This window comes from Rissa tridactyla, chromosome 1, assembly GCF_028500815.1.
Source record: "Rissa tridactyla isolate bRisTri1 chromosome 1, bRisTri1.patW.cur.20221130, whole genome shotgun sequence".
Lineage (NCBI taxonomy): Eukaryota > Metazoa > Chordata > Aves > Charadriiformes > Laridae > Rissa > Rissa tridactyla.
The window spans coordinates 163282232-163309966 of record NC_071466.1 but is presented as its reverse complement, the minus strand read 5'-3'; the positions used below and the strand labels follow the sequence as shown (position 1 = coordinate 163309966).

Below are 27735 nucleotides of genomic sequence, written 5' to 3'. Positions count from 1 at the left end.
CAGCCAGCAAGCCAGGCTCTTGGTACCCCCCTTCCAGCTTTCTAAACGGCGCTGCTAAGTTCATATCAAAGCCACTGGGTTTCCAAGCACCCCAGTGTTTGGAAACAGCATGTCCATCCCCCGATCAGCAAACGTGCTGCAGACATCGGTCAGGAACCATCTGGAGCCAGCCCCGCCACGAGCCAGAGATGGAGGGTCTGCCGCAGCCTCGGTCCCCACCGAGCGGGGTTGCACCAAGCGGCACCCAAGATGAGCACTGGGCATCCCTGACACACAGCGAGAGCTTGGGGAAACAGCCTATTTCCAGGTAGGTCTTGCCAGAGCCCCTCCATGGTGCATCTCTCCATGTAACACCTCTTGGGGTACTGAAAGTCTGCAAAAACACATGGGATTTACTCAACAATGGATGGTTTGCAGGCTCCCGCTTCAATACAGTGCTTCGGGCTCCGTATCCAGGAGGCACGCTGCACGTACCAAGATTCCCTTCCCATATTTCTTGAGGGATGCAGGGGGTTGACTCAAAGAGGGTGTAGAAGGCTTGTGGTGGAGCTGTGTGCCCCCCACACTCGGCTGACGGTCAGCGCTGCTCCTGCAAACGAGGGTCTCTACCATGGACTAGTTTGCAGAAGAGTTAACCCCTCACTCATGGAGGCATTTCGAGCTCCAGCAGCAGAAGCTTGTGTTTTCCGGGAAAAAAGGTCCTGGGTTCTGTCAATGCCTTCTTTTAAAAACTCATAAGAAACGGAAGAAATGCCATTTACATCACTTCTTAAAATAATATAAATGTCAGTGAAAGATTTCGTGTTGGAGGCAAGAAAAATAACATGGGAGAACCTTTGACCTAGTCAACTCTCATTTCTTAAACTGTCTCGCTGAATTGCCATTGGCCTAAGCTTATATACTTCCCCTCTTGAAAAATTGAAAGTTCAGGCATTGTAGCGATCACCTATTTTTAGATTATCCCCTATTCGGGCAAAAAAAAAAGTCGATCACCAAGAACGCTAGAAATTCTTAACAGAAAATTTTAATAGTTAATTTTGAGTGGCATGTTTTTTCCAGGCCCTTTTGTTCCCGAGACAGAAGCAGCAGAAAGGCATTAAGCAATGCACAACCCCAGTCTCTAGTCTGATGGAGACCCTTCCACAAGGGGAGAAATGAAAACATCAGACTGATGTGTAAGAGAGATAGAAGAGAGAATATGCCGGATCTAACGATTATAAGAAAACTAAGCTGTGATGTTTCCAGTCACTATCTCTACATGGGAACAGGAATGAACCTGAAGTGCAAGACACTTTAAAAGGTAGAAAGTGATATAGCTGTAAGACGGCACATGAGCTTGCCAAAGGCACTGCTGAGGCCAGATGCTTAGGAGGATTCAGAGCTGGACTGGGCTTTGATACCGAGTAATGGGAACAGCCAAAATTACGTGAGACAGGTTTAAAAATAAGCTAAAACAAGGAGGTCACGTTCTCTCACGCAGCAGGCCGAAAGCGACAGAGAGACATTTCTGCAGTGGGGAAGGTTTCATTTGGGGCTCCAAGGCTTCCAGAGCTTTGCTTGAAAAAACGGATGCGTTCAAGGGAGGGGAGATGATGACAAGGAACCATTTAATGAGCAGTGGTGATGGTTCCCACATCCACCACCTCTTCTGAGGACTGCTTGGCAACCATTGTCACCCGCTCGTGTGCCTGTAGGCGCTCATACTCACCTAACATGCAGAAGATTAGGCCTGACTCAGGCCCACAAAATCAGGAATCACTCGCCAAAACTCCCTTCTCAGGACCAGGGTCCTGCTAAGGTGGGAAGCAACTTCCCTCAGTCTATTTTCCAGTGGCCTCTCTGCCAGACGATCAGAAATAAAAGCTGCCAGACACACACACATTGGTTTCCTTTCATACTTTGTAAAGTTTTTTATTTTTATTATCTCCTCCTTTTAAGCATCCCTTTAAGGGTGAAATGAAATCCAACCATTTACAGAGAAAATGATTTCAGAATGTACATTTGATTTATCCTTACAAAAAGTTCATTATTACTTGCTGTTTATAAATTACAGAGTGGAAAGGAGCTTTGCAGATGCTCTTATTTTTCTTTTTTTTTTTTTCTTTTTTTTTTTCTTCTTTTATTTTATTTTTTGGCAAGTCCACGCATTCTTTTGCCAAAGCAGAGTATTCAAGGGCCACCCCAGAGGCAACATCACCACTAGGTCCCAGGTGGACCCCAGGCTCAGAAGTGCTGCTGGACCACCTCCAGGATGACACTGCATCATCATCCGCACAGGAAGGAAAAAAACAGTGGTTTGAATTCTTAGTCTCAGAGTATTTCAGATCCCTTCTTAATCCAATATCTGTAGTCCCCAAAGCTTTAAATGTCAGTGTATCACGTTAGAAACGGCTCTTCTTTCTTAGTGCTGGATCCAAGCACCCCCTGCCCCCCCCTTACCTCCAGCTCCCCCCCATCGCTTTCCAGAATAAGTGAGTTTGTCCAATGTCTCAGAAATCAGGAGGAAGGGATTTTTGGGGGGATGGGGAGAATACAACAATGGAAGGATTCAGGATCTATTCTCCCACTCAATTCCCTCCCTTTTCACCAAGGTTTGTGGTCAGTGAAGCCAGGACAAGCCATCCCTTCCCTCTTCACCACCAGTGTTTGCTAGTCGGACCAGGACTGACCCCGGACACGTGTCTTCACAGTGCAGAGGCATAGCAGCCACAGAGATCGCTGGCAGGAGCTGGGAGACAGACAGAGCCCAGGGGATGTTTGGGAAGGGAAAAGACACTACGGTCCCACAAGGATACACCAAGGAGGGCAGAGGGGAACAAATGGCCATTCTGCTCTGCCACTCTCCCTCCATCCCGACTCGTACGTTACCTGGAGACCAAAAGGTCCCCTCGTTTACCTGCTACAGAGACATGAGGAACAGGCTGGCCTGAGCTGCACAAGAGCAGACACCTCATCAGGACACAAGGATCAGAGAACGCAACAGCGAGAGTGGACTTGAGCGTGTCATCCTTCATACCAACCACACAGGCACAAAACCACCCCACCTTTTCTGTCCATCACTTGGGTACAGCATTACCCCCAGTCCTCCGAAGGGGCAAAGACATCCAACCTGCCCTCTTCCCTCTGCTTTAGCAAGCTCTCCTGCTGCAGGTCCACCAAAGCCCACATCCTTCCCTTCACCTGGGGCAAAGTACGAAGACGAGTTCCCCACTCCAAAGCCATGCATGGGCACACAATCCCTTTTTCACGTGGAAAGCACAGAGAACGACAAGAACAGAGATGGGCAAAGAGAAAGAAGTGCAGAGCTTGGGGATGCCACACACCACTTCACCTACTGCCCGGCCCTCCTTTGCACCACTTAATTTGAAGGTGGAAAAGTTTTGGGCAAGAAAAAGCACAGAGCTGAAGATGACTGCAGGGAAAGGCTGTCAATGCTTTCCCCTCCCTCCACCAGACAAGCTTTGCTGCCGGAGAGGCATTGGGCATGTGGCTTCACTGCTCATGGCTGCAACAATCAACAGACATGGGGCTCTGGTGGCCTGATCCCAGTTCCAGCCCCAGGGCAGGACAGGATTTTTTTTCAGTCCTTCCCTTCTCAGACCTCAGGACCTGGTTCTGCCAAGATCAAGGAGCCTCGATGCTCACCTCAAAGAGTTCAGCACTGGGAAATGAGGATCTGACACAAACCTGCCTCCTCCTTTGCCTCTCTCACCACCTTACACCCCCACATGCTTTTGGGTTCCCTCTTGTGGGGGTTGACTGGGATGGTGGCTGTCCCCTCTGCGCGCTGGCCACAGAGGTCCCAGCCCAGCTGTACAGGCAAGGCTAGGCAGAGGGCAAGCCACCACCTTGGGAAATGACGGTGTAAAAATCGGCTTGCTAGTCTCCACCCCCGCCAGGGAGAAGGAAAATTTTTAATGACAAGCACTCTAGCTCCCTAAGGATAACAAACACAGGGTTAGCCAGACAAATTAGACAGAAACATTGACTGGTTTGGCCTTAAATCAAAAAAACGTTCAAGTGATTCTTGAGAAACGAAAAAGAATGCATTTTATCTGTAAAGCCCCTTCCTCCCACCACAACAGAAGTCTGTTTTAAATTTAATTTCCTAAGAATACGGAAGTGATTAAGTCCAGGAGGAGGACAGGGCCAGAGTCCTGCAGAAGAGCCCCAGCACCACTATTACAGCAGGACCTTCTCCTCCTGCCCAAGGGAGCAGAAGTGAGAGGCAATTGAGAGGGAGAGGTGGAAAAGGATGGAGTAAATAACGGAGGAGAGGGGAGAGAAGGCAACAGGCTATACTTCAGGAACAGGAGATCCAGATATTGCAGCTGTGGGCTTATCTGAAACTCCCAAGAGACAAGGGCCACACCTCAGTGATGAAAACGTGACTTGCAGTGCACTAAAAATCCCCAAGGACGCCCATGCACTGGAAGGGCTGGTATGAGAGGAGAGGCTGCTCCCACTGTAGAGGATAAACAAGGTGCAGTCCCAGCATGCACTTTAGCCCCTGCTTCACGGGGCTCTGGTGTTACCAAAGCACCCACGCAAAGACTGACTTCTCTTTCTCTCCTATCTTCAGCACGGCCTGGCACTGGCCTTGTGGTGTTGCCACTGAGATAAGGCAAAGCCAAAGGTCTGCGAGTAGATCAGATCTCGGGTTCCCTTCCAAGGGTCAAAATGAGAAATAGCTTCTTCCTTCCATACTTTGCTGCTGCTGAATCCCACAGGCTAACACACCTGCTCTCCTCCAGCTGCCCCTGGGGAAATCATGTCCCCTTGTGCTGCAGCCTCAGTGCTACTGCTCTCATCTTGCTCAATGCAGGCTCCTCCCTCTCAGCTGGGTCCCCATCTCTCTATAATCTCTCTATGCCCAAGACCTTCATGTAGCCGCTTGGCACGAGGATGCCGTGACTGTGAGAAGATACCCTCCTACTGCATCAACAAGTCTGGACTTAGAAAAGCCACAGCTTCCCTTCAGGGGGAAGAACATTTTGCCTACCAAAGCTTCTCCCTCCACTCAGTTCTCAAAGGGGCTTTTCTACCTGTGGGGAAGACACAGCAGAAGTGAGAACAATGATTTAAAAACAAACACAAACAACAAAAAAGAGGGTCCTTCAAGTCTTCTAAGCAGGCATTATGGCACATGAGATGTGGAAGGAGCTAAGATGAACTTCATCTCAGTTTGATGAGAAAAAGGTGCTCATCTTCATTCTGTTCCAGTCTCAGTCTTATTAGGCAATCAAGTTATTTTTGTTGATGTTTTTCACTTCTCTAGAGAGGGGAATAGGAAAGAAAAAGCGAAAGAGACAGAGATAGGAATGAGGCACAAGGATGGGCTGGACAACACAGGAATATGGAGCCCTGATGGAGTGAATTAACAGCAATGGAAACCCCCCAGCTTCAGCACAGCTGGCCTGATGTCAGGGTCACTCTTCCTTATGCCAACATTTTCCTCCTCCTCCTCCATATGATCCTCACTTCTCTGCTTAGAACATGAGCCAGTCTTTCCACTGCAAGGCCAATAGACTACATTCATCATGTTTTTCACCCTCTGCCCGCTACAGCCCAGGCTCTGGGCACCCCATCAAGCCATCTGCCAAGGAAGGGTGGGTAAGGGTGGGACATGGATCTGCTTCCTCAAGGAGCTGAATCAATCCAACACAGTGACAGGCCAGATCCTGACTACCCATCACTGGCAAACTCTGAGCAGACACCGGCTCAACCAGCTGCAACTAGTGTCCTCCTAGATCCCCTCTCCTCTGCACTGTCTTGCCTTCATGGCCTAGGCTGCACATGCTCTCTGGATTGCATGATGGTCCCAAAACAGTCTCTTGGCCCCAGGGGGACTCTGCCCATGGCCCATTTCTCCATGAGCTCCCTCACACCCTAAGAGCAGACAGATGGATCCTGTGCCTTCACAGGCTTTGTGTTTCTCCACAACACCCATTGCCGACGCAGAGCTCTGCCCTTCTCCTCTCCCTTTTACCCTACAGTAAGAAAGAATAGCCAACATGTGTAAGCAGCAGCCCTGCAACAGGCACGGCCTGCAGCGTTGCAGAGGCAGCCAGGGAGGCACACAACAGTCCCACACGTGTAGCACTGCTATGCAGAGCCAATGCTCTCCATGGCCCTCTGAATTCCCCAAAAAGTCATCTGTGCCAAAGACAAAGATCGCAGCTTCCAGATCCCAGCATTTCCACACACACAAACCCACCTGTGTCCCCTTCCCCCCCAATACTGCTTACGAATGCCCACGTGCATACCAAAACCATGCATGTTAGCACTCATGCACATAGGAAACCATGCACTTGTAAACATACACTCCCATCATCTGATTAAGTCCCCTGCAGCTTATCCCAGCCCCAACAGAAGCACGTACTGCAGGGAAGATGCTTCAGCTTCTGTGGGCCAAGCCAGTGCAGTGTTGTGGGGGCAGGGGTAACAAAGGAGTTAAAAAAAAAAAATTAAAAAAAAATATCAGCTTTCTCCTCCGCTTCCCATCTGCCTGCTCCAGGACTGGTAGAGCATCAGGCCAAGACACAGCCCAGGACAGATGCATTAAGCCTGCGGGAGGAGGATGCATCTTGGGGAGAAAACCTTGGAAGCAAAGGATTTCCCCTCCCCAAAATACTCTTTGAATATAGAGGTATACAAAAAAATAAACGCACACTGAGATGCTTTTGCACATTCACTCATCCAAAAAATGCCTGTGACACACATCTGCACACGTGACCACTCGCATCGGTTTGTGCCTGCTGACTCACACGCTCACTGAATAGCCCAGGCTCACATCTGTGCTTGCTCCGATCCACAAAGGACGAGGGTGGATGGGAACAGCTGCCCTCTCTCCCCATGGGACCCTCCCAACCTCCCCCAGAGGAAAATCTGCCAGCTGGCTGCAGAGATCCTCTCCAGCCAGCAGGAGAGGTCCAGGAGATGCAGCAAAGTCTTTATGCTACTGCCAGAGTAGGTCCCCAACATCTCTCCTCCTCCTGCCCTTCACACCACTGAGGAATTCGTATCCCCAGGGTCACCCTGGGATGAAGGGAAGAAGAGAAGGAAGGGAGGGAGGGCAGAGACCCCAGAGAAATGGCACACCCCACCCAGAACCAAACAAAACAAACAAAGAAAGGAACAGATGAAAACATCCGACTCTTTCCCTTTGTTGTGAAGTCCTGATTTTCCACACGAGCCCCAGTAGCCTCACCCAGTGCCCTCTGCTTTTCGGTAGGGGTTCTCCAACAAGTAGCGGAACCGCTGGTAGTTCTTCAGCAGGTACTTGGGAGCGTACATCTGCTCCTTGGGGTCGGCGGGGGGATACTCCTGCGTTGTACCATCAAACCAGCCACCAGTCCGGATCAGCTCCCGGATATAATTGAGGTCTCGTTTATCCTCGTAGTCACCCCAGCGGGGGAAGTCCCCATTCTGGGCTGACACCAGTTTGAAGTAGATCCCCTCCGGGGTGAAACACCAGGAGCAGTGCCAGCCAGCAAAGTGGAGGGGGCTGCCCAGCGACCACTGCACCAGGATGTGTCCTGTGCTGTTCTCGTACTGCCGAAAGCCAGGCATGGTGTAGTACTCACGGCGCCGCAGACGGATCCCGTCGGTAGCATAGACAGCCTGGAGCATCCCCATGGTGCAGCCCGAGACCACCTCCAAGGTGCCTGGTTGCTTCCAGAAGAAGCCGTAGAGCGACTTGCGCATGTGAAAGGCGAAGGGCTCCGTCCAGCCGTCGTAGAGCTTGAGGAAGAGCACACCGTCGCGGGCTGGAATCTCATCAGCATCATCAATGATGAAGACGTCATCTGGCCGCAGGTTGCGGAGGCGAGAGATGCCATCCCGGGTGAGAAAGGTGCGCAGGTAGTCATCAGCGATCCAGCCGTCCTGGCGGCCGCCAGGGGGGAAGTGGTCCAGGAAGACATAGAGTAACTTGTGGCGGATGTAGTCAAAGGAGCCGTTGACGAGCATTTCACGGAACTTGAGGGGCCGCGGCTCTCCATAGGCCGTGAAGTTTGACTCGCACACCACGAAGGCGTCCACCACATCTCCCAGCTCATGGAAGCGGACATCCAGCAGGTCAAACTCATGGTTGACGTTGATAGCATTGATGACCCGCCGGGGGATCTCCCGCGGCACGAGGCGGTCCTTGGTGGGCAGATTGGAATACTGGACCACGGTGGGGACCCCACAGCTGGGACCATGCCAGCCCGGCAAGCACACACACTCCACCCACTTGCGCCGTTTGGTCCCGCTGGCGCTCAGCGGCTTGCGAGCCGGCCGTCCCGATGCTGCGCCATCCACTCGCTCCTCCGGCCGCCCTCCCACGGGTGGCTTCTCCAACACCTTGGTGCCTGGCTTAAAGCAAACGCCACCAGCTTTGGTACGGACAAAATATTCTGTTGTGTCTTCCGGCAGCACAAACTCAACTTTGTGCAGCTCTTCGCTGGCTCTGCTGGGAGGCAGGGGCTGGAGCAAGGGGGAGTGGGAGTACAGGGGTGTGCGGAGGAACTCTGCACCCCCTGGCTCAGGGCTGACCTGAGGTGTGACGGGGGCATTGTTCCAGAAGAAGCTGGAGACGAGGTTGGGACTAAGCGAAGCCAGCTCCCGGGGGAAGGTGACATAGGAAAGGGCCTTGAGGAAGTGCAAGAAGGAGATGAGGCAGAGACCAGCCATGCAGAGAGTCAGAAAGAGCTTATGGCGTCTCATCTTCATCCTGTGGAAAAGCCATGAAAAGGAAAGTCACATTCAATAGTTACTGAGGTGCAAAAAGTTTACCACTGGTAGAAAGACAGGTTGGGAATGGCAGAAAGCTGGTCCAAATTCAGCATGCATCTTTTGAGACTTGAATCCAGGAACTACTCCCTCCACCCTCTGCCGTCTTCAGTGGGCTTTTTGCCTCAGCTGGGTTACACCAAGCTGAACCTCTTCTAGATCAGTCACAGTCTTATAAACTCAAAGATAAGAAAGGCACTGGTGACAGGGCAAAAAGACGGGAAATCCAGAATAACAGGAATTCATGATCTAGTGAACTCACCGCACTTGGCAGATTCGTCCCTATTCATTGATGGAAACAAAATGAACACAGGCCTCCTCGGGTCCTGCATCACCAGAGGATTAGGAGAAGATGAAGAGAGTGCAGAGAGCAGGAGGAACGAGACAGAGTAGGGGGTACGTGGCTGAAACATGACCGGTGTATGAGGTGGTTTTAAAGGACGGAGATCATTAGCCAGGCTGCCAGAACCAGGAAAACACCTACACTCCCCAGATTTTTTCAGTATTTGCTCAACACACGCCCTAAAAACCACCCTCGATCCCAGGAAATGCTACTCAAGTTCACACGGGGGAAAGGAAAAAATAAAACAATTAAGATGCTGTCACTTTTACTCTTCTCCCGTGCTTTTCAAGTCCACTATGCCTCCAAATATTGCCCTTTGCTTTTCGTTTTCTGTGGATCAGATGCTGAAGGTTTTTTTGCACCCGAATCAAGGTGGCTAAAATAAATGCCTAGCTGTCTCCAGTGGTAATACTGTGCCATCATGACGGATCTGTGTCAGGCCAGCAAGAAGTCAGCGGTGCAGAGCCCTTGCCTCCAAACAACACGAAATATTGCCTTCATCCTCTCCCTACACCATCTCCCCTCCTCCAGCCCAGGCAGGGAGCGCAGAGCTGCTGTCAGGCAGAGAAGTGATTGAAGACTACAACCCAGAAAAAGGACCCAAAAAAAAAAAAAAAGGTAGAGAAAGAAAAAAAACAAGCTCACCCAATGCTTTGCCAAGGAAAAGGAGAAGAGGTGCTCAAATTCTGCTGTTCAGGGAAGGGAACGTTGGGGCGAAGGTGGGCGGGAGAACAAGGTCATCCAAAAGCCCTTTGCAACGCTAGCTGTCCTCTCCTCCCTGGAGCATGAAACCTTCCATGCAGTGGCAAGCGAAGAGGTAGAGACCCCCCCTCAGTCCCCACACATGCACCGCTGTGCCCCCTCCACAACGTGCTCCCACATGGCAGATCTCCACCCCGGCACCTTACTCCTCCCAGGGCCAAAGTTTCCAAGAGGCACCGCACACCCCATGCCGTCACTTATAAACCCTCCACCCAGCGCACAATGGTGCTGGAGACGCCTCCGCAGGAGGCAGTCCCCTATCCTTGGCAGGGAGCACAAGGGAGCCACCCCATGCCACCAGCCCCTGCACAGGGCTGTCCCACGGCTCCTCACGGCCAACACGCGTCCCCATGTGGGAGCAAGGGGAAGAAGCACCCAGCTGGTCCCCACCGCTTCAGAGGGTATTAAGTGAAATACAGCAAAGCGCATCTATTGATTAACCTGGAGAGAATTTAATACTAAAGTGAAAAGCCATAAAGCATTTAGACAGATGGCAACTGCCCAAAGGAAAACATATCTGGCACTCTACAGATGGCTCCGATATGGACTTTGGTAGAGCGGGTGGTTGTCTGTGATTACGCCTTATAGCTCAGCAACAAGCGTTTCTGGACACTTAGCGGTCACCTTTTCAGTGAGAACCACCAACACCATCCCTCACGCTCGTGTGGCAGGATGAAGAGTCCCGCGCCAAGCTCTGAAGGGGGGCACTGCAAGCGTGAAGCTGGTGGAAAACTTACAGCATTGCCATGAGAGGGAGAAAAAAAAATAAAAGAAGAAGGAAATAGCAGCTCTCCTCATGAGACCACACTGGGGCTGTCCCTTGTCTCCTGCACCCACTTGCCACAGCCTCACAGCCTGGCCTCCCTCACAGCCTGGTCTCACGTGGCTGGTCATGGCCTGGCTGGTGGTTGCCCAGCCATGAAGGGGCTGGATGCTCTCCTGTTCAAAGCCATAGAGGACCATCCTGGGGCTCGCTGTCAAGCTTTCTTTATAGGGGCAAAACAAGAGGCCCCTGAGAAGCATTTCATCCTGTCCAGGTTTGGTTTATTTTTGTTCATTTAAGGCTCTGTTAATATCTTGCTGCAGCAGTGAGATCACTTGCAAGGTAGAGGAGTATCTAGTGCCTTTTCCTTACATGTCATCAGTTTTCACTCCGTCTTGAAGCATGGGTAAAAGAAGGCACAAGGAAGCTGAAAACACTAAATTAGCAGCAACTGTCTGTCAGAATAAAGTGTCCCTTACCGGTAAATTAGTACAGCTTCCTCCAGTGGGGTGTCCTGTGCCTTCTCCAAGGCATTACCTCCAGACATCAGGTTGCTCTTTCAGATGCTGAACCCCAGGCGAGATGAACGGCTGACCTGCTCCAATAAGGCAGTCCCAATGGCTGCCAGGTAATGTTGGTTTCACTCCAGTTCCTGCAGGACACACAAATGCAGGGCAGCCAGCTTCCTCTGGGCCAGCCCAGGACAAAGGATAAGTGCTGGAGGAGTCACACAAGGCACATCTCCATCTTCTTCCCAGATGGCTGCCATGCTCCGCGTGCCATGGTAGATTCCCAGACAAAAGGTCGCAACTCTTGACATTCAACAGACTGCTTCACTTTCTGGGACGCCGTGTCAGCAGAGCGGGACACGCGGTTCTAAGGAGTAAAGCATATTTTCCTCGCCTGACATTTGTATGTATGCGTCAGGTTCGGCAGACGGCCCCGCAGCTCTTCACCCGCTGGCAGAACCCGGCCCCTGGGCGGCTGCGTGTCCCCCCCTGTTATTGCAGCCTGCGCCTGGGAGAGCCGGGCTGGTGCACGCATCCCTCCCTGCGGCTCTGCCAATGCAAGCTGGCCCTGCAGTACCCTCTGCTGATTTGCTGCAGACATGTCCCAGGAGGCAAGTTTCACCGCTCCGTTGTCTTTGTTAGGGAGTGGGAACGTGAACCCACTTCCTATCCCCTCCTAAAAGGAGGAAAGCAAAGCAGCAAGCCGTGTCCTCTTCAAAAACCTCTTCCCTGGGAACCACCTCCATTCTCACATGCCAGGGATTCCTCTGCCGGGGAGTGGAGAGCGCTCACACACCCTTGGGTGGGCTGAGATGCTAAAAACCATCATATATCCCTTCCCATATTCTCTGATCAGTGCTGTAGTGAAAGATATGTCTTTCGAGTGGCAGCTAATTGGAGACAAAGGCCAGCAGGGGAGGGAGGTGTTATTACCCACCTTCCCCATCCAGAACGTTTACGCATGGTGGAAATGAGAAAGGAGGTACCAGTCAGGGACACATCTCAGCTTGTCATAAAAGAGCGCAGCTGCTCTGTCACAAAGCAGCCATCAGTTACCAGGAACACAGAAAACAGCAAGAAGAGATATTTCCCTTTTGACAATTTTGAGTTGGGGTGGGGGGGAGGAAGTCAACTTGATCTCAGGGAGAGTGATCAAGTTGCTGTCAGGTTAAAAACAACAGCAAGAAAAGCTTTAATGTTCAAGTAGAAGAAAAAGCCAGAAGGAGAATGGACAGTCAGCTCCATTAAGACAAAGCTCTTTAGGGAACATGCAGTTATAAACCACTTCTGCGACATTCAGACTCAGCAAGAGAAGCTGAAAGCTTCTTTTTGTAAGGAATCCCTTTGATACTTCCTTGCTTGAAGAACTTACGTCTCTGCCATGCAGGGGAAGGGCTTTCAGAGGAGAAACGCTAGAAGTGGTATGCATTTGAGTTATCCCCAGGCACCTGTTACCGTTTTACTTTGCCATTATATCAAGTGACCAGTTGATTTATACCATCCTGAAATCATATCCTGGTTTTCAAGGAGCCAGAAAGAAAGATATGCACCGCTAAGAGCTGGCAATTCACCAGTCTTAATGTTCTCTTCTGGAGGACACTGGCAAGAGGCCATGCAACAGGCTGCTGGATGCATGATATCCCACACTCCGTCCTGTTAGGGCATGGGACTCAAGATTCTGTAGACCTCTCCCATGGTTACAGGAGAAAAGCTGCTGTGGAGGACAAGTCAGAAGCTTCTGTTTTTCCCCTGATACAGAGATGCTCATCTCCTCTGCCTAAAGTTATCCCATAACACCCATGCAGTAACATATTTGCCCATCACTCAGAGACTTCACCACAAGGCAACAATTCAAATTAGAATCGCTTTCACACAGCAGACTAAAATCCAGCAGGACTTCCATCCCCCACTCCACACCGAGGGCCAAACTCTCTCTCTCTGCTCCAGCTAGAGACAGATGAACAGGCTCCACACTTCTGAAAGTACGGGTCTACCTGCCATCCACAGGGCACAGGCATCACAACACACGTCAGGGTCCCAGTACCTCAAAACACACCAAATTCTCAACTTACTTTTGCCCTACAAACATCCATGAAAGTAAGGAGAAACCATAAAACCTGCTGCTTGTCTACAACTGAAGTGTGACTAGCTCAGGGACAGCAGGACTGTGCTTAAGGATAGGAAGAGAAGATTATCCTACAAAGCTGGAGAGCAGGGAAAGTGGAGAGAAGCGGGATCTACCAGAAGGTAGCTAGGGCTCAGCACTTCTCTCACGTGAAGGATGCTGTGGTGTTCTCAGGGACTGCAAGCTCGGAGGATGTCAGCAGGAAGTTCTGGCGGACTCACAGTACAAGGTGGTTTGAACACAAGCAGGTCCATATCAGCTTCCGTTCAAGTTTCAAGGACAGAAGACAACATTCTTCCATGACCTTCATCAAGAGCTGCTGCCCACAGCACTAATGCAAAACAGCAATACCTCATGCTACACGTTTCCTTTGCCACTTCGAGGCAACTGACCACAAGGTACCACTGACTGCTGCCAACACAACCAGCTGGAGCAAGCCATCTACTCTCCAAGTAAGGTGAGGCAAAGGGAGACACAGGCTTTCTCCTGAGCCTCTTCCCTCCCTTTCAACAGGGAGGTGAGCTGAGATAGAAGGTGACCACTCTCAACAGGGTGCCACCATAGCATCCATTTGACTTCCAGAGCTGCCATCCACACACCATTAATGGGTGTCATCAAGCCAGGAAGAAAACTGGATGGAGGAAAAAAAAAATACACGACAGCTAAAGGGTGAATCTACACGAGGCTATGGGGAGGTTGACCAGGGAAGGGTTAGAGCATCAGCTGAGAAACCAAGGCATTGCTTTCCCCTTCCCACTGAAGGCAGACGCATGATGTGCATCATATCAACCACAAACCTCAGGGCTGCGTGTAAGGCCTTGCTAGGCCTCAACTGACCAGACACACCTGCGGTCAAAAAGAAAACAGATGTCTTCTCCTACGTGCTCGTGTAGGAAACCAAAGTGCTCCATGCCAGTAGCTACAATCTGCCGTGTACAGAAACCAAGCTGGACACAATACAAAGCCTCCAGCTTTTTAAGTACCATGGCTGCTCACCTCTCAACACCTGGAAGCACATTACTTTTGGACTCCACACTTTTCTCCACACACATGGGCTTTCACTGCCTCCACTGCCTTTTCAAGTGTCTTGTCCTGATCTTTTGGTGGACTAGGCCATGGTTATTTTAGACGCCACAACTCCAGCCACAGCGAGGTAGCTGTACACTCTCACACAAAGCAGCTCTTAACCCTCCCTACAGAGCACATGGGAGATAAAGTGGTCTTTCTAGACAGGATTTTGGCTCAAGACTGATCTTCCAGAAGTCAGCAGAACAGACCAGCATCTGCACACCTTCAGAGTCCATTATAAAACCCTCCACTCGAACAGACTGTTCTTACTGTAACTACCATAGTACTAATAGCAGCATAATTATATAATTCTCCAGCCCCCGGTTTAAAAGAAGATCTGCTCAGAGAAGACTAGAAAAGTCTACCGAAATCCAATAATGGCCTATGAGACACCAATATAATTTTATCCAGGAAACACTTGGACATCACAAGAGCACAGTACTGCACGCTAAAGAAAACTTCAAGCTAGATTTTCCAACTCCACTGGAATCTACCAAATATTCTTCTCAGCATCCTTAAGCTGTACTGGGCTCCCTTGTAACTAATCTCCTCTCTCCAGATAAAGCCAGTCTCACCATAGGAATTCCCATGGTTCCAGAGATGCCTCAGCACACTCTGATCCTTCAGATGCTCTCAGAAGCCACGGTTTTAGTTTCTCAGCAACACTAGTCTAAGCGCTCTTTCTGCTAAAGGAGAGACAGCACTTCTCCTATCCTCTTCTCTCCTTATGCCTGATATCCTGGAAGGACTGTTCCTCAACCCTGCTTACTGCCTTCTCAAAACATCTGTTTCCACGAAAACTGCTGTGATGGCCCTGGCGATTGCATCACCACTTGGCTCCAAGATCGGGTCTCTCAAGACATCAGAGGGTGAGCTGAGGCACTGCTCACTGCACTCCACAGTACACACACACACACAAACCCCCCAAGGATGCAAGACCCTTCTCCCAGCTAAATACAGCACTGCAAAGGGGAGCTGGCTGGTTCTTCCGCTTCTTGACTTTGGCGTCTTACAGGGAAGGAATGCTCCATCATGAGACAAGGCCTAGGAAATGAAAAAGGGACAAAACTGCACAAAAAAGCAACTTATGTCCTCAGACGGGCCATGGGGTAATCAGAGAGGTATGCGAGAACTCCCAGCTAGTCTCGGTGTCTTGCAGAGAGGGACAGGACAAAACCATTTTGTTTGAGGATAAAAGAAAAGGATGCTTTCAGAGACCTCAAGTGAGGCATGTGGTAACACAGGCTGTTGTTTCCTAGGTTCTCTCCCCTCACTCACCACCTTCACAGCTCACCACCCCTCAGTTGTACAAATTCAAGTTGTCAATCGTATGAAAGTCTGCTTTGTAAAGCCAAAGCAGCAGCAGATCTAACTGGGTTAAAAATAAGCTTCAAGAAAAGTGCCTAGGCATGGGAACAAGCAGCTGACCAGCAGAAGCTTTCAAAATCATTTCACCAGTTCACTTCTCACCAAAACTGTGGATCATGTAGATACATCCTCAGAGACTCACAATCACAGAACTTTAAGCACTGTTCAACTACCATGAGCTTGCGAAATCCTCTCAGCAGCATCAGGGAAGGAGCACATCACAAGGAGGGATCTGGAAGAAGCAGCAGAAGGTAACTGCTTTCAAAGCAGAACCTGGCAGGCCATATGCCAAGCAAGGGGAATAGGAGTCACAAATCCTGAGAAGAGCACCAAAATGGGCCACCAAGATTATCCTCGATGCTGAGGGCCCATGGTGAAGAGCACATGGCAGACATGTGCCAGACCATGCACATAAACCCTGTGCAAAGCAGGAGGGTGTCTGCTGGAACGGCTCCAGAGGAGGGCCATGAAGATGATCAGAGGGCTGGAGCACCTCTCCTATGAGGACAGGCTGAGAGAGTTGGAGTTGTTCAGCCTGGAGAAGAGCAGGCTCCGGGCAGACCTTCTAGCGGCTTTTTAGTACTTGAAGGGGGCCTACAGGAAAGATGGGGAGGGACCCATCAGGGAGTGTAATGATAGGACAAGGGTTTCAAACTGAAGGAGGGTAGATTTAGATTAGATATTAGGAAGAAATTCTTCACTGTGAGGGTGGTGAGGCACTGGAACAGGTTGCCTGGGAGGTTGTGGATGCCCCATCCCTGGAGGTGTTCAAGGCCAGGCTGGATGGGGCTTTCAGCAGCCTGGTCTCTTGGGAGGTGTCCCTGCCCATGGCAGGGGGGTTGGAACTAGATGATCTTTAAGGTCCCTTCCAACCCAAACCATTCTATGATTCTGGGGACCAGGTGACAGCCCAAGCAACAGGGAGATGCAGGTTGAACAGCCCAGACAAAGGTGAAGTGGGTGCCCTGTGGGCCCGGCGTGAGGCAGTTAGAGGGAGGCAAGAAGTGCTTGATGCCATGGTGATGGGCAGAGTGCACAGACCCACGCAGGCAGGCACCACGTTGCCTCCAGCTATTTTTGAAGCGGGTGGCAGTTGTTTGTGCATCCCCGGGATAAAAGCTCTCCAAGACGGATCGAGGAGGGGAGTAATTAAACCCCAGGAAGACAATAAATAAAGAGAGGCCACGGAATGGCAGTAAGATCCTAGCGGCCACGGGGAAGAGCTGGCCCTCCATCCCCGCCCTCTTTCCTCCCCCATCCATCACCAACCACTTGGGGTTTGGCAGTGCACTCACTTTCCCACAGTAGCCGATCTATTACTGTTTGGAAGAGCCTTCCCAGCCTCTTCCTTCCCCTCCTCCCCTCCTTTCAGGCCACAGGGGTCCCATTTGGCAGCCCCCGGATCCCCCTCTTCTCCGAATGCCTGGTGACCAGCCAATCCCATGCAAAGAGCATTAACCCCTCTTCACCGGGAGCAGCCGGAGAAACCTGACTCCATGCTGAGAGGTTTCTCTAGGGTGTCTCTCACTCCTTCTCTCCTCCCCATCCCCGACACAACCTCCTCCTCATTCTCTTGCCTCTTTCCCCTTTTATTTCTCAAAAACTAACTCCAGCCCTGGGAGTGTCGCATCTTCCCGAGAAATGTTACACGAACCCATGGGAATTTTTCTTGGATCAAGAACAGACCCTTATTTATTTGTCTCTTCTGCCTTTGTTCTTCATTTCCTCTTTCAAGACTTAGGCAAGACCTCGACACAGTGCCGCCTGGATCCCCCGCTGCCACTTCACTTTGTTATTATTTTCGGAAAGAAAGCGCTGATAGGCAGAGCGCGCTCTCCAGTGCCTTGCCCCAAGGCAGAAGTGAATCAGCCTGGACTCCCACCTCTGGGGCGGACAAAGGGCACAGGCTCGGGGGCTCTGCAGAGCACCTCGGGCTCTGGCTAGCAGAGTCAACCCCCTGTTTATGTAATCCTCCTGACTGCAGCATCACAGCCCCTTGGATTAAATCCACACGAATCAAATCTTCTGTCACGGCTCTATGTCGGTAACAGGCATATGGTACCATGAAAAGGGGCAGTTTCCCAGAATGAAATCAAAAGCCTCCTAATGCACTTAACTCAGGGTCACATAAATCTCTCTTCTGCCTCCCACAGACGGCTGGATCTTGTTTACAGGCATTGCAGCAGGCCTGGGTCTCCACAATATGTTTACTTCTTCTGTACAAACACTCCCTTTCACTAAGCAAAGCAGTACCCTGATCTCCAGATTAAACCAAGCGGAAAGGACTGAGAGCAGGTCTTTAGGGAAAGAGGCAGAGAGCTAGTCTTCACCAGGGAAATCAAATGCCATCCTGGACATCAGACAGGTTTTGGGACCATTTGTCTTCACATTCTTCCCTTAGATTGCCTTATTTCTTGAGAGGGATGAGGAGGAATCTTGCATTTAGCCAGCTGGGGATGTCCCTCACAAGACGTAAAACCATTCGATGAAAGAATGGTTTTGTTTCAGGTTGAAGAATCCGAGAACCAGACCAGGGTCAGGTGGGACAGCACAGCTTGTCCAAGGGACATCTGGTGATTGTCTGGCCAACTCTTCCACAAATGCAAAAGCCACAAACTGACACGGTGCAGATAAAACCAGGGAAGTTGAGCATTTCTGCTCAAAAGTACAGTAAGACAGAGTCGTTTACTGCCACAATCACTTGATTACCGGCCAAGTTCCTTTCCCTCTCCACTCTCAGCCCTTTCCCTCCCCTTTGAGGTCTTCAGTAACACATTTATATTGAACTCTAACTGTTTCTGAGAAGTCAGCTGCCACAGCCAGGTCAGAAAGGAAGGAGAAGAGGAAGACAAAACTAATGTGTAAGCACACCATGAAAATTGGTAGTGCACGAGAAGGATGTGCAACACCGGGTGGGGAACCACGTTCATGTTGAAGTCACCAGGACACGCGAGGCAGGAGCAGGACAGCCCATGTGCACAGAACAGCAACCTGCCACAGCAAGGCAGAGGGCCAAAGGGCATTAAGCTCATACATAGCTGGGGTGGGTGCTCAGCTCATCTTCACGATGCTCCTCTGCTGCAAGAGCTGGTAAAGAAACTGCCCCAGTCTCCCTCTGCCCTCAACTGGTTGCTCTGCAGGGTTTAATCACTGAAAAATAATGGGAATTTCAGCTGCACAGTTTGCTGCTCAACCACCTGATCTTTCAAGTCTTCAGGTCCTGATGATCTCTTGTAAAGTCCAATGGACCGTGTCATGCCAAAGCTAAAAAAAAAAACATTTCGGCAGGACAAGATGGGCCTTCAAAAGATAAAAAGAAAATACTCTCAAGCATCTGAATATTTTAAGAGAGCAGCGCGGATGATCCCTGCCCTAGATCCACAGCACTGTAATTGAGTCAGGGACCAAATCCAAGCACCAGATTCACTGTCTCCAGCTTGACACCGTCTCTTTACTGCAAAGACAAGGCTCTGAACTCAGGAACCTCTCGCACAGTCCCAAGCCACCGAGATGCTCCACAGCACCTGCGTGATGCACAAACCAGAACTGGATTTCAGGGGCACGTGCGAACAAACATGGGCAGAAAGGAAACCCACAGCACTTCCTCAGCGTCAAGTGATGGACTCTGGATGCCTGACAAACTCCCCTTCCCTTCCCCCCCCGCCAGCACTCATGGGAAGTGAGAAGACTCTGTTCCAGAGCACAACTGCACTATAAATAATTCAAGAGATCGCTAAATTATGCAAAAGCAATCCCGTCGTCCCCCTGGCCAAGCTGAATGCAGGTGTGGTCAACCACCCTGGCTCCAAAAGTTGCTGCTAGATAGGGATTTTGAGGCTACAGGGGCTCCGTGCCAACAGCACATATCTGAGAGCACAATGGCCACTTGCTAACAGTCAGGCCCGCACCAAACAACAGCATGACGGGAGGTATTTGGGGACATGGGGCTGATGGGGGAAACGGCGATTTCTTTAACCCACCTCTTCTCCAGAGGCCTCATATGGCCCCCAGGAGAAAAAAAGCAGCGAATCCTGTCCCCCTCCAGCGAGGCTGCTTGGTGCATCTTGCCTCCATGGCTCATGGTAAGCTGGCGAGAGCTGCAGCTGGGCAGTACTGAGACAGCCAGGAGGAGAGGACTTGCAGGGGCAGATGAGAAGGAGAAAAGGGAACAGGAAAAAAAAACCACCAAAAAAACAAAACAAAAAAAACCCCACACTCTGGAGGCAGTTTTGCTAGCACAAATAACGCTGGGGGAGAATCACAGACAGCTTTTCTGCCCCACTCCTTTGCCTTCGGGAGCTATCGCCTCCCTGAACATCAGGGCTGCCAGGGTCTCCCTCAGCAACGGGGTCATTAAACAACTCCAGGGCCCTCTTCTCCTGATTTACCCTGCCCTTTGCTCTGCCTCAGGGCCAGCCCTCGTGCTATGAGCTCCAGGAAAACAGGACTTCCTCGCACGCAGCGAGCGCCATCCGCTCTCAGCCCCTGCGCAGGCAAACCCTCCTCCCCAAAGCACTGCCTCTACCTGGCTCCCGCGGGCTCCGAGACCTCTCCCTGCCCAACATGCTCAGCCTGCACAGGCCTCCGTCCTCCTCCTTTTCCCTGCTGCCCGGCTAGAAGCATTTGTGCCAACGGAAGGAGGAACTGAAAGCACTGCCATAGCCCTCTCTTCAGCCTCGGCGCAACCTGCTTAAAATCTCAGGGCTCTAGCTTACCTTCCCCTTCTTTCTTAAAGGGCTCAGCATCCAGGAGAGAGACTCCCTTTCACATCTCTTTGCCATGCTGCCTCTTTGGCTTTCTGTTCCAGTGCCTGCATGCCGAAACGGGGGATCCAAACGCAGATAAAGTCAGCGTGGCAGATACCTGTGTTTAGATCACAGGTTTCACAGCTGCCGAAGCCGTTGTGCAGCAGGTCTAATTTGCATTAGTCTTTCGGTACGCTTCAAATCTGCTTGCTGCAGCTTTGGTATCATGTGAGACACATGCAGCGGCATCCCAAAATAAAAATTACCCCCTAAGCCTTAAGAAGAGATGACAAGAGCCTGATTCTGCTCACTAACCCTGGCCCAACCGGTGAGGATTTGCACAGTGAGGGGAAAACAGTACTCCAAGGGAAAGGCAGCAGGGAGCTGGGATTATAGATTAGGCAGCAGATCAAGAAAGAGGCGATATCTGCGGTGAGAAGGGCTGCAGGATCCAAGCAGTGACTAGAAAGTTATCGATAACCCCTGGCCCGGCACCCGCACCCGGCCATTCTCTGGGATTTCCGAGACGGACGGCAGCGAAGTCAGTACGGGAAGTGTCGTGCTCAAGTTGCTGCTCTCCTGCTGAGCCCCGGAGCACATCCCAACCTTGCTCCATGCCTCAGTTTCCCTGGGTGGGACACAGGAGAGACACCTTTCTACTCCAGGTAAGGGGCTTGTCTAATTAAAAGCAGGCTAGTGGGCTGCTTCAAGGCCCTTGGAGAGAAACTTTGCCATAAAATGCAAAGCAGATGATCCTCAGAAAGAGGATTTGCCCCCACTGCCTCTCTCCCTCTGGACAGCCACAGCCAACTCTCCTGCTGCCTGCAGCTTGTGTGTTTACGGGCTGAAAAAGCCCGCTGGCAGAGCTCAGTTTGGTCATACCCCACAGCCAAGGCTGATTTTTTGCAAAAAAAAAAAAAAAACCCAAAAACCAAACAAACCCAAACCCACAGCTTATTTAGACACAGGCCTGGGCACTCCCCTAGCTGGGGAAACAGGGAACCCTAACTGAGCTCATCAAGCCACACATGCAACTGGGCAGGGGGGTTATCTCGGTATGAAAGGCCAAGGCCCCCACAGCAAGCAGCTCAGGTAACTTTTGCTATCCTAAAGCTGGGAATAATCACTTCCTCAATGGTGGCTCAAGAACAAGCCCTCGCTTTTTGTAAGGCAGCCAGTCCCCTTCGTGCTTCTTCCCACAGCCTGCCCGATGAACGCTGGGCGCGCAGCGCTGCACTCTTTCGCCCGTCTGCTCCACCAGGCAAGTTTCCGAGCACAAAAATACACCCGCCCTGTCCCAGGCATTCAGAGGTTTCAGGAGCAGGTGGTACCTGTTGTGCTTCAGGAGGAGCTTGAGGGAAGCAAAGGGTTTGCACTGCAGGGAGCGCAAAGAAGTCAGAAAAAGAAGGTAAAGAAATCATGTTTCTGCCTTCCCCAGAGCTGCAGCCAGAGGCCATTTCACAGGGATGCTAGCACGGAGTGCTCTTGTGCACCCTACACCACAGCTCCAGGACGTGACATCTCTCCCCACCTCCTCCAGGAGAAGGGGGAACTCGGCAGCTCTGCAATTGCAACTCTGCCCTGGCCCCTAGGACAAGCACCTGGTGCTGGCATCCCGCACAGCGCTGCTACTGCGGCACAGCCCCGTCCTAGTGGCACAGCCCCGTCCTAGCGGCACACTCGCCTAACTCCATCAAAGCACCCCAAACCTGACCTGGAGCTGCCCACGATCTCAGGCTTGCCCCCTCCACACAGCTCTGCCAAGGCTCCTCAAGACCAGCCTGCGGCACCAGCCTGACGGCACCATCCACGTGTGCACTGCAGATACGTCACCACCTTTCCAAGAGCATCCAGGGTGGGGACCAGCAGGCATCCCTCAGACGTAGCCCCACGTCTCCTTGCATTGCACTGCCCCATGTGCCTACCTTCCCCAGATTTCAGATCCCACTGTAACACTTTGTTGTGGTACTACAAGATGCCATCCTGTCGTCAGGACAGACGCGATGCAACCTGACCTCTTGTTGCAGAACTGATGGGTGACAGTGACGGCAGGGAAAAAGCAGGTGGGGACAACCAGCAGCCACGCTCTTCTACAGTCAGGGCTGATAACATGAACCAGCCCTCTGAGGCACCTTTACACTGACCTAAAGATGTGAAGACGCCTCTTGTGCCAGTCAGTACCCCCTCCGCCTCCCTCTCTGCCAGAGTTATTGTCAGCTGTACCAGCCTTCGTTAGCACCACCTCCTCCAGCTACATCCCACTGATTGGGTCACAGATTCCAACAATGTACAAAGGGCTCATTTCAGAGCAACTAACCCCACCTAAAACCTAATCAGCCTTTAGGAATGAATGCTGGCCAAGCTTGCCATATCCATCCATCACCAAATTCCCCCACTTCCTCCCTCCGCCTTTGTGATCCAGTGGCGGGGCTGGGGGGGGAAGATGTCAATTCGTGATAGCAGGTCCACCTTAAAAATGCTAATTCTCAAGGCAGGAGGAAGCTCAGACACAGTAAGCTGAAAACCCAGCTACAAACCCTGCCATGAGACAGAGTTTATCTCTGTTTGCTGACAGGTCAAAGCAAGGGAGGGACAGAGAGAGAAATCAGTCTGTCCTAAGGTGTCCCTCGCGCACCGCACGTGCACAATAACGTCTACGCGCACTGTCCTGAACAACCGCTGTACCCATGGCTGCTTATACACCCCACATTCATTGCGGGCATAAACGCTACAAGAGTGCATGCGTCGCATGGCAAGTGTGCCTGGCAGGACACCTGTGCATTGCTACACGCACCCAGCAAACACCCGCCCACGGCGGTCACACAAGCATCCCTGCAAGACACGCAATAAACACGTTACGCCAATCTGGCAGGCCACAAAGTCACACCGCACTTAACCGGCTGCACGTGGGAGAAGGAGAAAAGTAAACACAAGGCGTATGGGAAACGCCCGAGCACGCAAACTTCATGGGTACGGTCCCCGGGCAAACACACCGAGTGTATCCGCACTCGCTGCTGTGCGCCTGGCCGAGGTTAAGCAGGTTCTGTGACCACAGCGACCCTCCAGACCAGCTGTCCCTGTCGGGCACAAGTGCTCTAGATAAATGTTTACAGTTGCGAGCATCCCCTGAAGCTCACATCCGTGCAAACACACGCACTAAGTTCCACCTCCTCTTCTTGACCTCCTGCGTGCCAAGCAGGCAAGTTCCTTTTTCCAACCTTACCTGCATTTGTGGGGAGGGAGGCAGGCAGCAGCTCAGCCCCTCAGCCCAGTTCAGAAGTGGTCCCTCACCTTCTGGGCACCTCTGATGAAGATGAGCCTCAGCAGCACCTAGGACCAGAAGTGTGCCAGCACAAGAGGCAGCAGCTGGGCCACCGCATTAGGAACAGGGCAAGAAAACTCACCTGCAGCTAGCCAGAATCTCTCCCCTCTCCTAAGGATGTAATTGCCATATCCAGGGCATTAATAAACAAGCTATGCAGGTATAACAGAGTCCTCGCAGGGAGGGAATGTTGTACCTTGCAGTGGATTTCTTACCACTACTGCAAAACCACCTGAGGGTGTAGAGGAGCTATAAATCTTTGAGGGACTTTTATGACATGCAGTGGCAGAGTCGCAGCTTCGCTCCTCTTCTGCGGTTCGCAATGGCTTTCATTCAAAGCCTGCTTTATAATGCTACAGGGAGGCTGGAGGCTCCCCAGGAATAGCTCAAAGGACTGCTCTTCTCCCACCCCAGTGTGCAGGACGTGTTCCCAGCACTACTACCGAGCCTGAAAAAACAGCAGAGGTGCTACAGCTGTGTTTAGGGGGGCTTTATAAACTGGAGGGTGGTGAACTCGCTGGTTTTCCCTCCCCTGTGAGATGGCTCTGCGCTGTCTGAGGGTCAAGCAATGGCAGGTCCTGCTTGATTTCAGCTCTTCTCAGAGGAGCTGGCAGCAACCAGACTTCAGCAACAGGGACTTGCAAGTGCTTCCTAAACCACAGACTCCAGCTGGACTTGAAGACTGCTTCTGCAGGTGGGATCTACAGAGCACGAGAGCCACCCTTTGGGGCTGGGGCCTGAAAAGTCCCTGCTGACTCACTCCCTGCTGGGGTTGGGGGAGACAGGTACAGGAGTAGGCGGGAATTTGAAATTCATTTTGCATAAGGCTGGAGGTTCCTGGTGACTCAAGGCATACTTGTTAGCAGTGGTGCCACTGAGTGTTTTCACGGGCTTGAACTTCCCACTCAAGGGGAGGGATTTGGAGTTTACTGGAAAGCCTTCTCTGGGAGGGAGGGCACCCCCACCGTGTGCTGGAGACAGGGGCTGGCTGTCTCCTGACCAGAGCTCTGCCCTGGGGTGGGAGAGAAGTGAGACCCCAGCTTTGGCTCTGGGAAAACAGGCAGGGCTCTCGAACAACCCAGGCGCAGCTCACAGAAACGCAGCCTGCGGAAATCCCCGGAGGAAAACCACGGGCTGAGGCACTGAGAGGAGCCTCTCTCCATCCCGCTCCGCACTCCCTCCCTTGCCGAGCTGTCTGAGCAAGTCTAGAGCTGCAGCAGATGCCGTGTTCCCCCATCACCCTTGTCACGCTCACCCAGGGAGCAAAACTCTCGCAAGGACAGAGCAACGCCAGCCTGTGCCTCTCCAGCAGGACGTACAGCTATTTCCAGCCCACAAACAACCCGACAGCCCTGCACAAGCGGGGACAACTTGGGTACCCGCGTCCCTTTGTGGCCAGCCCCTATCTGACATGCAGAGGGGAGGTCTGATGATGATCATACACATATATTTGTATGTATGTTTTTTTCCCTCCCACGCGCACACTCCTGTTACTCCTTTCTCGCTTGCTGCAGGCTTGGCACGCATCCCCAGCCCGTGCCCTCCTCGCAAGCCCAGCGACGGGCAGCAGATGGGCCTTCGCTGCAGTGCCCCGGCCGGAGGCTGCCTCTCCATCCCCGGCCAGCCCCGCATCTGCGGGCAGGGGGCCGGCAGCATCGCCTCCCTCCTCCCCATCGCCGATGCTCCCTAGCAGGGGATGCCGGGATTATGGGGGGGCGTGGAAGGGGGTGGGGGGGGAAGAGTATAATAAAAAAATAACACTAATATAAATAAATAAGGAGCGGGAAGGCGGGGGAAGCCTCTCCGGCAGTGCCCGCAGGGGATGACGCCGCACCCCCGGGGGCCGAGGCACAACTTGCAGGTGGCGGCAGCGGGGGTGGGGGTGGTGGGGGGGAACCGGACCGCGGGGGGGGTGGTGGTGGTGGTGTCCCGCTGCCGCCGCTGCCACCGCCCCCCCGCCCCCAGCCCCGCCGCCCGCCCGATCACTCACCCCCGGCCGGCGCAGCGTCGGTGCCCGCCGGGCCCCCGGCGGGGCGAGGCTGCCGCTCGCCCCCGGCCCGCCCGCTGCCCCCCGGCATGGCTCGGCGCCGGCCGCGGCGAGGCGAGGCGAGGCGAGCCCGCAGCCCCCCTCCGCCTTCCTCTTCCTCCTCCTCCGCCGCCGCGGAGCGGAGCGGCCCGGCACCTCCTCCCGGCCGCGGGAAAAGGATGCGATGCAATGCGATGCGGAGCCCAGGCGAGGCGAGCCCCCGCCGGCAGCGGCAGCGGGCAGGGCTGCAGCAGCCCCTTTTGTGCCGCCCTCCGCCTGTCTCCTCCCCCGGCGCACCCGACCGACCGCCCTCCCGGGCCGCCGCCGCCGCCCGCCCCCCCCCCCCGGGGCACGGCACGGCCGCTCCCCGCCTCCCCTCCACAAAGGAGCGCCTTGTCGGGGGGGCCCGGCGGTCCGTGGCAAAGCCGAGGGGGGGCTTTATTGAGCGGGCTGCGGTAGCGAGTGCCGTCCCTCCCTCCCCATCCCCCCCCCCCCCCCCAAAGGATGCTGCGGGGTCGAGGCAGAGCTGCGGTGCCGTCTCGCAGCCCTACGGCAGAGCCGGTGCCCCGTCCCCCCTCATCCCGGGAGCATCCCTCCCCGCGTCCCGGAGCATTCGTGGGTTTGGCGGGAGGGAGGCGAGGCGAGGTTGGGGATGGTGGGAGCTGCCCTCGCCCCAGCAGCATCCAGGAAGTTTTGCTGCGGTGCCAGAAATAGAACCTGCGCCTGCTGACTCGCGCCCCAACCGCAAAAGCTGCCTCTTCTTCTTCATCCAACTTTTCCCTGCCGTCTTCCTCATCAGCCCCATCTTTGGAAAGGCGAACAAAGCCAAGCCAAACCAAAACACACACACACGCACACTCCCGGCTGAAAGGCACCGCTACAAACAGGCTGAAATGCAAGCGTGGGACGTCAGCTCTTGCGGCCAAGAGCTAACGAGAGGTCAAAAGGAAGCAGAACCAGAGTACACCCTTCCTCGTGATTTGATGTGAACTTAGAAAAACAGTCCATTGGAAACAAAGCATCGATGCCAACGCCCTTCCAACCTGCCATTTATCAGATGGACGAGCTGGGCGGCGAGCTGGGGTGAAGGGGAGAAGCGGCTCGGTCAAACTGCCTGTTCTTCTCCAATGGGGATGCACAAGAGTCTGCCCCACGGACTGATCTTCTGCCTGTTCTCCTTGTCTTCCCCGGACGGCACCAGAGAGGTCTTCCTTGGGAAAGGGCCATTCTGATTTTGAGTTTTAAGGCCAAGATTGAGCCCGTGTCACAGCTCAAGCAACAAGACAGCATAAGTGAAGGGGAATTTTTCCCACTGCAAACTCGGCTAGAAGGATGACTAAAGACAGCCAGAGGTCAGATGGATTCAGAAGTGCCTCGGGAGTATTGCAGAAGTACTGAGGGAAAGGAATGAGGACGGAGGAGGAAGGCAACGATAGAGCAAGTGAAGTTCACACCATATGAGGGAGATCATTTTGTGGCAGAACACAATACCGCACCAGCACAGGTCCTTGAGGACACTGAAAGGGCTCCATCTTGATGACAGCAATAGCGTATCGGTGGGAGCACGCTGACAAGACAGCAACATCCTCATCTCTGTGGGGCCGGGATGAAGTCGCTCACTCATGGGATGATGCTCTCCCAGGAAGCCGTGGGTCCCTAGCAGAAAACTAGGCTTGAAGGGAGCTCTCAGCTCCTGCATCCCCAGGGGGAATTTGGCAGCCATGATTCAATTTGCATGGAGTCCATGACTGCTTTTTTTTTTTTTTTTGAGAGGGCTGGCAAGTGACGGCATTAGCCTTGCTTGTGTGGGTGATTTCAGTTCTGGGAGTATAAATCCTATTAGGGATGGGCAGCAGTCACCGATTCATTTCCCCCAGCCAGCGAACACCCATCACAGAAGGGCTGGTTGGCACTAATGGGAAGAAAACA

At 52.7% G+C, this 27735-nt stretch overlaps 1 protein-coding gene across 3 annotated transcripts; it reads right to left on the bottom strand.

The window, feature by feature from the left end:
* Positions 1-1885: 1885 nt before the first annotated feature.
* MGAT3 (beta-1,4-mannosyl-glycoprotein 4-beta-N-acetylglucosaminyltransferase) lies at positions 1886-26027 on the bottom strand. Of its 3 annotated transcripts, none has more exons than XM_054189008.1 (2): positions 25771-26027; positions 1886-8716 (listed from the first exon to the last, which is right to left on the bottom strand). In XM_054189008.1, the coding sequence occupies exon 2, from the start codon at positions 8713-8715 to the stop codon at positions 7207-7209; it is 1509 nt and encodes a 502-aa protein (XP_054044983.1). In that variant the 5' UTR covers position 8716; positions 25771-26027; the 3' UTR covers positions 1886-7206. The 3 variants fall into 3 exon arrangements, with proteins under 3 accessions (XP_054044983.1, XP_054044981.1, XP_054044982.1); XM_054189006.1 differs by lacking the exon at positions 25771-26027 and adding an exon at positions 11123-14981; XM_054189007.1 differs by lacking the exon at positions 25771-26027 and adding an exon at positions 9764-11108.
* Between the last annotated feature and the right edge of the window lie 1708 nt (positions 26028-27735).